Raw genomic sequence first — 13,344 nt, forward strand, 5'->3', positions numbered from 1 at the left:
CACTATAATGATCAGAATAACTAAGTCTTTCACAGTTAATAATAATTACAACATTGCTTCTATTGTGCATAATGTTTTAGTTCTGATCACTTCATTTTGCAAGATGCACAAGTATTTCCAAATAACTTCTGTAAATAGGTAGCTCTCGTGAGATTATATCACCAATGTAAATAGTCATTCTTCCTGCACCATTATCTCTGCACCCTTTATTTTATTTTATTTTTTTATTATAGCTTTTTATTTACATGATATATGCATGGGTAATTTTTCAGCACTGACCCTTGCAAAACCTTCTGTTCCAACTTTTCCCCTCCTTCCCCTCACCCCCTCCTCTAGATGGTAGATAGACCAATACATGTTAAATATTTAAAGTATATGTTAAATACAATATATGTATACATATCCATACAGTTATTTTGCCTCTGCACCCTTTATTAATAGCAATGTCATAAAACAAAAGTGCTTTAAAAATATTTTGTTTTCTAAAATAAACAAATTTGATGTGCATGTCAATTGAGAATATGGGACCATATAATGTAAATTTCAGAAATAATGCTAATCATACTTAAGGTTCATTGTGGTACCACTATAAACTATCACAAGATCCGAGTCACAGATTTAAAACCAGAAGAGACCTTAGAGATCATGCATTTGAATGCCTATCATATATATTTAGAAAAAATGAGTGACATGCCCATGACAATTATTGCCAGAATTAGGATTTGAACCCATCTTTCTGACTTGTTGTTTTATCTTTGGTAGAGAAATACCCACAATAAGATCCACTTGGTGCAAAAAAGAAAGTTGGGTCTACATACAGGATTTTCTCAGTGTCACTGGATTATAAAACCTATTAATTTGTTTTCTATACACCAAATAAAAATAGATTTGACTTTTGTTTTTTTGTAAACTAATCTTTGTTGGAATCTTTACAAAGTGTTAAGACATTGGAGTTGATAGAGACAATAGTTATCTGGTTTGGCATGGTTCAGTGTGATTGATTTGATCTTAGAAAGAGATATTTTAGGCCAGGACTTGAAACAAGGTACTAAGTGGAACTGATAGAAACAATGCTTGTGTTCACACCTTTAGAGAGCTCATAAGTATCTAAGTACTCAATGGAGTTCACACGTTTGGGAGAGTCAGGGTTTAGAATGAGATAACCGAATTCACACCTCCCTTAGGGCCAGAGAGCACTCTGGGAGATAACCCAGAATCCCTCTCCCCCCAGAAGGCGGAGTTAACCTTTGGGAGATCACATATATAGAGGGAGCTTTTGGAGCTTGGGGACTGACTTGAGTTAATTACTTGAGGAGTTACTAGAAACTCTGGGAGCTCCAGAGAATTTTACTTGGAGTGGGAGACAGTTCTTGGAACCCACAAGCCCTATCTTCGAGGCAAGAGATTCATTGCATCTTCCAACTTGGTGCTGGCTGGAGGCTGAAGAAAGCAGAGGCAGAAGCCAAGGACAAAGCTGCAAGATCTCTTGGAACCAAGCAGAGAGTTAGGCCTCAACTAACTGGGCTAATTTGGAAAGAGAAATAAACGTTTCTGGCTGGCTGCGTTTTGGAGTAATTATTGATTATAACTGAGACTAAGGCTGCCTCTAGAAAACTTTCACAAATCTTAACACATATTTAGTGTGTATATATCAGGAAGAATGAGTTTGAGGGAAGATTATTTTAGGGGGAGGAATGTCGATTTTTGGTTTTTGGTCAAGGATACAAGTTTTACTGGGATTGTAACCATAACCACTCCTAAACAAATCAACATGCTGAAACTAACTGGACACAAATAAAATTCTTTAGACTACTATATTGTTTCAGTTTCCTACTTCCAAATTTATAAGTAAAGTGAAAAAATTCTAAATTTCAGTTATAGTATTTAGCAAAGAGAAAACCATAATGTAGACACTACTGGGATTTCCTTTTATAAAAAGTAAAACACCTATCCTATTTAATATTAGATGTATATATTTACATATAAAGTAACCAAAAAATAATCATTTCCATTTTAAAAAATTAAGAAAATGTGTATTTTTAAGAGCAAAAACCTAAAACAGATTTAAAATGAAGAAAAATAACTATCAATTCAGCAAAATTATACCAAAATATTTTAGTAAGTTCTCCAAAACATTTTAGCAGTGTTAAGTAGAAGAACCAGGATACTGCAGGCATAGTATGCATGACTGACTTTGCAGTCTTTAAAGGCAGGAAATGTTAAACTCAAAAAGCTCACAAATGCTATTCATATCAGTTTCCAGGATATTCCGCCACTTAAATTATATGTGCTATTCTTATTCAAGATATTAAATATATTTGCACCCAAAAAAAATACCTCTCCAAAAGAATCTAGCTCAAACAATTCTATAACTTACATGATATTTACTTTTCTTTTCTTTTCTTTTTTTTTTTTTTTGGCTGAGGGGTTAAGTGATTCGCCCAGGGTCACACAGCTAGGAAGTATTAAGTGTCTGAGTTTAGATTTGAACTCAGGTCCTCCTGAATTCAGGGCTGGTGTTCTATCCACTGCACCACCTAGCTGCCCCAATATTTACTTTTCTGTTCATATGTTATAGGCCTGTCCCATCACCACCTCAATAGAATTCATGAAAAGCTGAAGCAAGAGAGGTTTGGAGTTCTTTTTTTAATTTTTAAAGTTTTTTTTATTTTCAAAACATAAGCATAGGTAATTTTCAACATTCACCTTTGCAAAACCTTGTGTTCCAAATTTTTTTCTCCCTATCTTCCCCCACTTTCTCCCCTAGATGGCAAGTAATTCAATATATGTTAAACATATACAATTCTTCTATACATACTTCCAAAATTATCATGCAAGAGTTTTTAAAACAAAAACTGCTTTCATTAATTTTTATTCATTGATCAAGGCACAATAGAAAAAACAGAAAAGAAATATATACACAGAAGGTCAGGTTCAGAAATACATGTCACTCAACAATAAAATAGAAGGGAAAGGGAAAAAGTGGGACAGAGGAATTATAGGGATGGATTAGCTCTAAGTAAAACAAATTCTATGATGTATAAAAATATTTTTAGCTCTTTCTATAATGGCAACAAATGAAAATCTGAAATGTCTATAAATTATGGACTGGATAAACAAGTTAGAGCATATGGATTTGATGGAATACAATTGCTCTAAACTCTTATCAATGTAATTACCAAAATTGCAGAGGACTAATACTAATCAAAACTATGAGAGTTAAAGAATAAAGAATGGCAAAGGAAATTAATAGGTTGGAACAAGGAGTACAAAATCTTGCCCAAGCAACAAACTTTGAAAATTAGAATGGCCCATGAAATAAAAAGAATTATAAAAATAGTGTCAAAATGTAAAGTACCCCAGTACAAATAATGACTAACTTAGAAAATAGAACAAGGAGAAAACATGTAAGGATCATTGGACTACCTGTTTGTTATGACCAAAAAAAAAAAAAAAAAGCCTAAACATATTTTGAGAAACCTTTTTTTTTTTTTTTTTTTTTTTTTAATTCACCAGCTCTCTCAGAGAGGGCAAAATGAAACTAGAAAAAAAAAAAAAAAAAAAAAAAAAAAAAAACCCACTGGTCACTATCCAAAAGAATCCACAAAATGAAAATTCCAAGGCTATATGATAGCCAAATCCAGAGCTTCTTGATCAAATAAAAAAGAAATACTACAAACATGCAGAATGAATTCAAGTACTTAAGGAATCATAGTCGGATTCACATAGAACTTAGCAGTCACTACTTACTATTAAATAGCAGAGAGCTTACAATATGCTATTCCAAAAGTCAAAGGATGTTTGGAGCCAAGAATAACATACCTAGCAAAAAATGAGCATAATTCTACAAGGGGGCGGGGGGGGGGGGGAGAGGAGGGGAGAACAAAAAAAAAAAAAAACAGATCTTTAATGAAATAGAAAGATTCACAAACATTATTGATAAAAAGACAAAGAATAAACTTTTAAGTTCAAACATTGTCAAGACAAATATAAAAAGGTAAACATGAATGAAGGAGCATAAGAGATTAAACAGAGAATAATTTGTTTATATTCAAATATGGGGAGATGGTAAACATACCCTCTAAAGTTTACTATCATCAGAGTTCATAAAGGGGCCCAATTAGAAGGGGTAGGAGATATTATCTTATGTATATGAATATGAAGAAAAGGAATATTCAGGACCTGGGGAAAGGAGAAAGGAAGATTAGAGAAATTATTCCACATAATGAGGTACACAAATAGACACCTAAATAAAAGGAGAACATAGAAGGGAGCTACTAACATTTGAACCTCAATCTCATGTGAACTAGTCAAAGAAAGGAAGAATAAAAAAAGAGATTGATATGTTCAAAAATATTTACAGCAACTCTTTGTGATGGCAAAGACCTGGAAACTGAAGGGCTATTCATCAAATGGAGAATGGCTGAACAAGTTATGTAATATGATAGTGATAGGACACTATTGTACTATAAGAAATGACAAGCTGGATGGTTGTAGAAACCTAGCAAGACTTATATGAACTGATAAAAAGTGTAGGTGGTGGGAATCTATCTACCAAAGGAAAGTCAGGAATTATATGAGCTAAATTACAAAAAACTTTCCACACAAATAAAGTCAGACTTAAACAATTGGAAAAATATCAAGTGCTCCTGGACAGGTCAAGGGAATATAATAAAGATGACAATACTCCCTAAACTAATCTATTTATTTAGTGCTATACCAATCAGACTTCCAAGAAAATATTTTAATGATCTAGAAAAATAACAACAAAATTCATATGGAATAATAAAAGGTCAAGAATCCTCAAAAGAATTAATGAAAAAAATCAAATGAAGGTGGCCTAGCTGTACCTGATCTAAAACTATATTATAAAGCAGCAGTCACCAAAACCATTTGGTATTGGCTAAGAAATAGATTAGTTGATCAGTGGAACAGGTTAGGTTCACAAGACAGAATAGTCAACTATAGCAATTTAGTGTTTGACAAACCCAAAGATCCTAACTTTTGGGATAAGAATCTCATTATTTGACAAAACTGCTGATAACTGGAAATTAGTATGGCAGAAATTAGGCATGGACCCACACTTAACAATCAGATACCAAGATAAGATCAAATGGGTCCATGATTTAGACATAAAGAACGCAGATTATAAACAAATTGAGGAACATAGGATAGCTTATCTCTCAGACTTGTGGAAGAGGAAGAAATTTGTGACTAAAGACAAACTAGAGACCATTATTGATCACAAATAGAAAATTTTGATTACATCAAATTAAAAAGCTTCTGTACAAACAAAACTAATGTAAACAAGATTAGAAGGGAAGCAACAAACTGGGAAAACATCTTCACAGTTAAAGGTCTCGATAAAGGCCCTCATTTCCAAAATATATAGAGAGCTGACTTAATTTATAAGAAACCAAGCCATTCTCCAATTGATAAATGGTCAAGTGATATGAACAGACAATTTTCAGATGATGAAATTGAAATCATTACCACTCATATGAAAGTGTTCCAAATCATTATTAATCAGAGAAATGCAAATTAAGACAACTCTGAGAAACCACTACACACCTGTCAGATTGGCTAAGATGACAGGAAAAAATAATAATGATTGTTGGAGGGGATGCGGGAAAACTGGGACACTGATACATTGTTGGTGGAGCCGTGAACGAATCCAACCATTCTGGAAAGCAATCTGGAATTATGCCCAAAAAGTTATCAAACTGTGCATACCCTCTGATCCAGCAGTGTTTCTACTGGGCTTATACCCCAAGGAGATACTAAAGAAGGGAAAGAGACCAGTATGTGCCAAAATGTTTGTGGCAGCCCTGTTTGTAGTGGCTAGAAGCTGGAAACTGAGTGGATGCCCATCAATTGGAGAATGGTTGGGTAAATTGTGGTATGTGAATGTTATGGAATATTATTGTTCTGTAAGAAATGACCAGCAAGATGAATACAGAGAAGCTTGGAGAGAATTACATGACCTGATGCTAAGTGAAATGAGCAGAACCAAGAGATCATTATATACGTCAACAACGATATTGTATGAAGATGTAATCTGATGGAAGTGGATTTCTTTGACAAAGAGACCTAATTCAGTTTCAATTGATCAATGATGGACAGAAGCAGCTACACCCAAAGAAAAAACACTGGGAAATGAATGTAAACTGTTTGCATTTTTGTTTTTCTTCCGGGTTATTTCTACCTTCTGAATCCAATTCTCCCTGTGCAACAAGAAAACTGTTTGGATCTGCACACATACATTGTATCTAGGATATACTAGGACATATTCAACATATATAGGACTGCTTGCCATCCAGGGGAGGGGGTGGAGGGTTGGAGAGAAAAATCAGAACAGAAGTGAGTACAAGGGATAATGTTGTAAAAAAAAAAATTACCCTGGCATGAATTCTGTCAATAAAAAGTTACTATAATAATAATAATAAAAAATAAAATAAAAATTAATATAAAAATAAAAAAAAGTGTAGGTAGTAAGCAGTACAGAACATTATTGTACACATTAACAGCAATATCATGATGATCTCTAATCAAGACAATGATCCAAGACAGTTCCAAAGGACCCATAATGAAAAATACTATCCACCTCCAAAAAGAGAGAACTGAGTTTTCAGACTGAAGTGTAATTTTTTCTCTTCTCCTTATTTTTCTTCACTTTTTTTGTTTTGCCCCATGGCTAATTTAGAACTGTGTTTTTGTATCACATTGCTTGTCTTCTCAATAGATGAGATAAAGACAGGAGGAACTCAGAGAGAGAATTCAGAACTCAGAAAAAAATTAATAAATATTAAAAATAAATGATAAATTTATCCTTTTATATGAGGGCAGTAACTCAATTCATTAAAAAAGTAGGGAGAGCAAAGACCCCAGTTTTTGGGATAAGAACTCACTATTTGACAAAAATTGCTGGGAAAATTGGAAATGAGTATGGCAGAAACTAGGCATTGACCCACACTTAACACCATACACCAAGATAAGGTAAAAATGGGTTCATGACCCAGGCATAAAGAATGAGATTATAAATAAATTAGAGGAACACAGGATAGTTTACCTCTCAGATTTGTGGAGGAGGAAGGAATTTGTGATTAAAGAACAACTAGAGATCATTATTGATCACAAAATAGAAAATTTTGATTATATCAAATTGAAAAGTTTTTGTACAAACAAAACTAATGTAGACAAGATTAGAAGGGAAGCAATAAACTGGGAAAACATTTTTACAAAGGTTCTGATAAAAGCCTCATTTCCAAAATATATAGAGAATTGACTCTAATTTATAAGAAATCAAGTTATTCTCCAATTGATAAATGGTCAAAAGATATGAACAGACAATTCTCAGACGAAGAAATTGAAACTATTTCTAGACATATGAAAAGATGCTCCAAGTCATTATTAATCAGAGAAATGCAAATTAAGACAACTCTGAGATACTACTACACTCCTGTCAGATTGGCTAGAATGACAGGGAAAGATAATGTGGAATGTTGGAGGAGATGTGGGGAAAACAGGGACACTGATACATTGTTGGTGGAATTGTGAACACATCCAGCCATTCTGGAAAGCAATTTGGGACTATGCTCAAAAAGTTATCAAACTGTGCGAATTTTGATTCAGCAATATTACTACTGGGCTTATATCCCAAAGAGATCTTAAAGGAGGGAAAGGGACCTGTATGTGCAAAAATGTTTGTAGCAGCCCTTTTTGTAATGGCTAGAAAGTGCAAATTGAATGGATGCCCATCAATTGGAGAATGGCTGAATAAATTATGGTATACTAATGTTATGGAATATTACTGTTCTGTAAGAAATGGCCAGCAGCATCCTGCCATATGGGGGAGGGAGTGGGGGAAAGGGGAAAAATTGGAACAAGAGGTTTGGCAATTGTCAATGCTGTAAAGTTACCCATACATATAACCTGTAAATAAAAGGCTATTAAATAAAAAAGAAATGACCAGCAGGATGATTTCAGAGAGGGTTGGAGAGACTTACATGAACTGATGCTAAGTGAAATGAGCAGAATCAGGAGATCATTATACATGGGCAACAACGAAATTATACCATGATCAATTCTTCTGGACATGGCTCTCTTCAACAATGAGATGATTCAAACCAGTTCCAACTGTTCAGTATCGAAGAGAATCAGCTACACTCAGCGAGAGGACTATGGGAACTGAGTGTGGACCACAATATAGCATTTCTACTCTTTCTGTTACTGTTTGCTTGCATTTCTGTTTTCCTTTTCGAGTTTTTTTCTTTCTTTCTAGATCCTATTTTTCTTGTGCACAAGATAATCGTATAAATATGTATTCATATACTGGATTTAATATATACTTTAACATATTTAACATGTATTGGATTACCTGCCCTCTAGGGGAGAGGGTGGGAAGGAGGGGAAAAGTTGGAACAAAAGGTTTTGCAAGGGTCAATGTTGAAAAATTACCCATGCATATGTTTTGTAAATTTAAAATAAATAAATTACATAGCACAATTAGAATACACACACACACACACACTCTTTAAAAATGTTCAGGTGGAGGGGCAGCTAGGTGGCACAGTGGATAGAGCACCAGCTCTGCAGTCAAGAGGACCTGAGTTCAAATTTGATCTCAGACATTTAATACTTCTTAGCTGTATGACCCTGGGCAAGTCACTTAACTCTAATTGCCTCAGCACAAAAAAATTTTTTTTAAAGTGCAGGTGGAGTACTATTGTCAAGATATGCAAAAGAAGTTAAAGACAGTATTAATGTTACCCTGAAGTCTTCAATAGGCACTGAAGCACTGAAATATATAAATAAGGAATTAGATATTGGGAACACAGACTTATAAACCAAATGTATCCTAAGCATTAGTTATATCAATTTCTTATATTTATAGTCACATATTCCAGCCGGGTCTACAGTCATACAGATAAACAGCATTGCGTTATTTGTGTATGAGGCAGCACAGCAGAATAGACAGAAAGCCAAATTCAAAGTTAATAAGACTTGGGTTCAAGCATGGCTTCTTGCTACATACTAGATCAGTGTTGTTAAAATAAAAAACTCAGCTTCTGAGTCACCAGGTACTCCTAAACATAAGGCAGAATAGGTTCCAATTTTCTTTATTTAAAAAAAAAAATTTCTTCACTGTGACTTTTTCAACATATGCACATGTATTTGTATATCAGTAGCTAGAGATAGATAGATGGATGGATGCTGGGGAGGGGAGAGGAAGGGGGAGTATAGATAGAAGAAATTACAGGTCCAAAAGAAAAAGAACAAAGTTGCAGTTACAGATTGGGGAAAGGGTTATATAAGGGGGCAATGGAATGTGGGAGTCTAGGAATAAAAAAAGATGTAGAAGAAATTATGAAAAAAAAATAATAAAAGCACAGTTCTTTGATTATGTGGTACATTCAAGTGTTTTGAAAAAGAACATCCTCTAAAAATTCCTACACAAAAGAGAAGGAATTATTGACCTAAGTGATATTTATGTTCTCATTTGAAAGAAATCTTTCAATACTTTTAATCAGAGATATTTCTAAGGTCATAATTAATGACACACCTGGAATAACTTGCAACTAAGGTGTCATCCTGCCTGTCCCCAGGAGCCATGGGAACAAGAGTCTGGAACAACCCTTAAGCATCTCTATTATCATATCAACAGAAGAATGAGCAAGTAAACCCAATCTTACACTAGAGGAATAAAGACAACACCCACCCTTTAATAAGAAAACAAAATGCCCACCACAATAGCACAAAATTAACTCAACTATAATTTCATAGTCTTTTTGTATCATTGGAAGCTGAATTTTCATAAAATACCACTAACCAGGTAATATCATATATCTCTACTTGAAACTCAGAAGAGCCTGAAAAATCACTTGACAGGATAAGATACCAGACACTAATATCTTTCTAGAACTAAACTGCCAAGCATTCCAACTCTACCGCAGAGAGCACAACTCTGTTGGGCTGGCCACATTATTTGAAAGCCAAACACATGCTTACCAAAAAAACTTTTATGAAGAATTCACAAAGAGCAAGCACTCACAAGGTGATCAGAAAAAGTGATACAAGGATACCCTCAAGATCTCTCTTAAGAATTTTAGAATGAATGTATGAATAAGAGACACTGGCACAGGGGCACCTAGCATGGTGCTCTCATCAGAGAAGGTGCTATGCTTTGTGAGCAAAGCAGAACTGAATTAGCTCAGAAAACTCAAGATGTGCTTGTGTCTGACTGTGGCAGACCTTGAATTGCTCTGATCAGCCATCACTAAACACACAGAAACTCAACTCTAACATAGTGATGTCACTGTGCTCTTCTTTGCGAAGGAAGGATAAAAACCAACCAACCATCCAGAAACTGAAAAACTTCCGTTACATCTCATATTGTTGGTGTTACTGCCAAACACCTCAATACTTCATGATTCATTTGGAGCTTACTATTCACTTATCTTGGGGTTCACTTATCTCAGACACCTGCTTATCCAACTTTGTATAAATAAATCCAATTATGCCTGTCTCTTTAACATCCCTTCCCTCATGTTATCACCAATTGCTGTTGGTCTGACTCTTTATGGCCTCATTTTGGGTTTAATAGGGCTCCCCTTTACTATTTATTATTAATAGCACTTGGAATGCCATAATCTTTCCCCATTATCTATCCAAATCCTACTTATCCATTAAGGTTCTACCCAAGTCCCCCATTTACTATGAAGATTCCCCTGACCATCTCATCCCAGTACATCTTTTTCTCTTTTGAACACAGCTTACACTATAGTCCAGACACTGTGAAAGGCATCAGAAATTGAAAGATCAAATAACAAGAGATTCAAAGAGGCAAGGATGAGGAAGGTAGAAAATAATACATGCAAAGGTAAAGTATGGAGGCAGGAGATTTGCCTGGAAAATTAACATGTGAAAGTGTAATGTGTATTAAGTTTGGAAAGATAGACTGAAGCCAGATTGAAAAGAGCTTTAAATACCTGTGGACTTTATTGTATAACTAAAGGCAATTGGAAGTCCACTGGAGTTTTATTTAGTACTCTTTTGTTCTTCACTTGCTCCATTTTAATCTTGTCTCAAAAAAGGAGACAGAGTGAAATTATACTTTTATATCTTCAAAATACCTAGTATGATGGTAGGCACAGAAGGTACTCAATAAATTACTAGAATAAGGGAAACTGGAACATATTAAACAAGCTCAAACAACTAGAACAAAAGGCCTAATGAGGAAACAAAAGTTAACAAAAAGTCATTTCTAAATGAACTTCCACTTCTTCAAAATCTCAAAAAAAAAAAAAAAAAAAAAAGCCAGGGAAGGAAAAGAAGCTAAACTATAAAAGAAAGCTGCTGAATCACTATCAAATTCTACACATGATGACAAAGCACTCCAAATTGTCTTCTAGTCACAAAAAAGTTTTTTAAATAATTGTTCCAACTATCATAGACTTACACTTTAAAACAATCTCAGTGAAAGTTTTCCTTTTTTCTAAACATCTTTCAATTTGTCTTCTTAATAAATGAGCTCAGAAATTAATCCTTAAATTGTGGTTCAATTTGGGGACTCAAAATGTTTTATGTTTAAAGTGAGTTAAAAGAAAAAATACTAAACTTGATGGATTCAATTTCATAATATGCACATAAGCAAGCAACATAAACCAAATCATATTGAGCTAGATAAGGAGGAGACAGGTGGTAAGGTCCTCCTAAGAGAACAAAATCAACAAAACTCCCATTGGGAGGAAAAAATAGAGTCAGCATCTGGGAAGCAAAGGAAGTAGCTTGATAAATGTGACAGCTGATGACCCACAACTGAGATGGAGGAAGTCGTGCTATGAGGTGGTGGATGCCACCTGAGCACAACTTTAATCTCACCAGTGGCATCAAATTGATAGACACCTAGAAAGCTTTCGCGTGATTAGTGTTGCAAGGTTTCCAAACCCTCTTCTCACAACAACCCATCCTGGTAAAAGTAACGTAATTATCACCACCGGTTTCCCTAAAGGGGAAAAGCGAGGCTCAGAGACTCGACCCACGTCTGCTGTTGTAGGGTTTAGAGCAGAGAAGGGCCGACCTCAGACTGTCCGCTACATGACAGGTGACGAAAACGAGTTACCCTGCCGAGGAATGAATGAGAAACTTGCCCAAGGTCACAGAGAAATTAAGTGCATCCCCTCTGCACGCACACGCCCGGGAAGACCCAGACTGCCCCTCCTGGCACGCACGGGGCTCAGGCACCGGACCACGCAGCTTCTCGGGCCGGACTCGAGCCGCTGTTCTCGCCGGGTCGGGCGCCTCGGCTCCCTGGAAGGCGTGCGTGGGAGGAGGAGGTCAGAGCACCTCCGCCTTCGCCGGCCTCAGGTGCTCCGGCCTCCCCGGTGTTCCCTCTCCCTCTGGCGGGGGGGTGGGGAAGGAAGCAGGGAAGGAGGAGGCCCGCCGCGCACCAGCCCCTTTACCGCAAGGCTCACACCCACCTGAGGAGACTGGAGAGGGGGTGACTGGAGGAGCCCAGGCCGCCGCCACCGCCGCCTCCTCCGGAGCTGCCTCCGGAGTTGCCGCCAGAGCCAGAGCCGCCGCCGCCGCCGCCAAAGCCCGAAGAGAGTCGCTTCCCGGACAGCAGCTTCTCCACCGCCGGGAGGTGCCCGGTGCGGGCCGCCTCCAGCAGCTCCTGCTCCTTCCCCATTCTACTGGGTCCGCCGTCCTCCTCCCCGGACCCCCGGACCCCGCTCCGGGGCCACTGCGGCCGCTCCTGATCCCAAACTTTCTGTCTCCGGGCAACGCACCCCCCCCCAACCGGCCGGGGATGCCACCTTTCCCTCCCCCTACCCGTTCCCTCCCCTTCCCCCCACCCCGCCTCCCGAGGACGCGTCACTTCCGGCATCCGGAGTCTCACGTCACTGCGCCCCTCCCTCTCTCTGATCGCGGACCCCACGGACGTCCCGCCCCTTTCCTACCTAAGCGGGAAAGCACAATACGAGCGGGAGATGTGTGGCCGGGTCCGCAAGAGGGGCGTGGCTTAGGAGTAAGGACCGGGCGAAATACTTCCCGGACTCATTCCTGGAACTTGCTGCCCTGGGCCCAAGGACTGGTGTTGGCCGTTCTCTGCCCCCTGTGGTCCTGGGAGGCGCTCTTGCATATGCTCATTCTACCTCGTCCCACCTTGGATTTCAGAAAGCCAGAAATCAGAAATAGAGTTGGGAGACAAGGGGCTCAAACTGAAATTCTGCCTCTTAGTTCATGCGCGACCTTGGGCAGGTCTTAATCTTTATGAGCCTCAGTTTCCTTCTTTGTAGCACAATGCCTGGCATCTAGTAGGTGCTTAATAAATGTTCCTTTTAT

At 37.4% G+C, this 13,344-nt stretch overlaps 1 protein-coding gene across 6 annotated transcripts in view; it reads right to left on the bottom strand.

The window, feature by feature from the left end:
* Window positions 1–12,794, bottom strand: part of ANKS1A (ankyrin repeat and sterile alpha motif domain containing 1A) — a 229,081-nt gene extending 216,287 nt beyond the window's left edge. For 3 of the 6 annotated variants that reach the window (XM_031965020.1, XM_031965019.1, XM_031965018.1), the window contains exon 1: window positions 12,480–12,794. In XM_031965020.1, coding sequence (XP_031820880.1) covers window positions 12,480–12,688 — 209 coding nt within the window. In that variant the 5' untranslated portion in view covers window positions 12,689–12,794. The remainder of the gene's footprint in view (window positions 1–12,479) is intronic. The other 3 variants (XM_031965023.1, XM_031965022.1, XM_031965021.1) reach the window with 1 other exon arrangement.
* Between the last annotated feature and the right edge of the window lie 550 nt (window positions 12,795–13,344).

The sequence above is a fragment of the Sarcophilus harrisii genome, chromosome 4 (assembly GCF_902635505.1).
Source record: "Sarcophilus harrisii chromosome 4, mSarHar1.11, whole genome shotgun sequence".
Taxonomy (NCBI): Eukaryota; Metazoa; Chordata; class Mammalia; order Dasyuromorphia; family Dasyuridae; genus Sarcophilus; species Sarcophilus harrisii.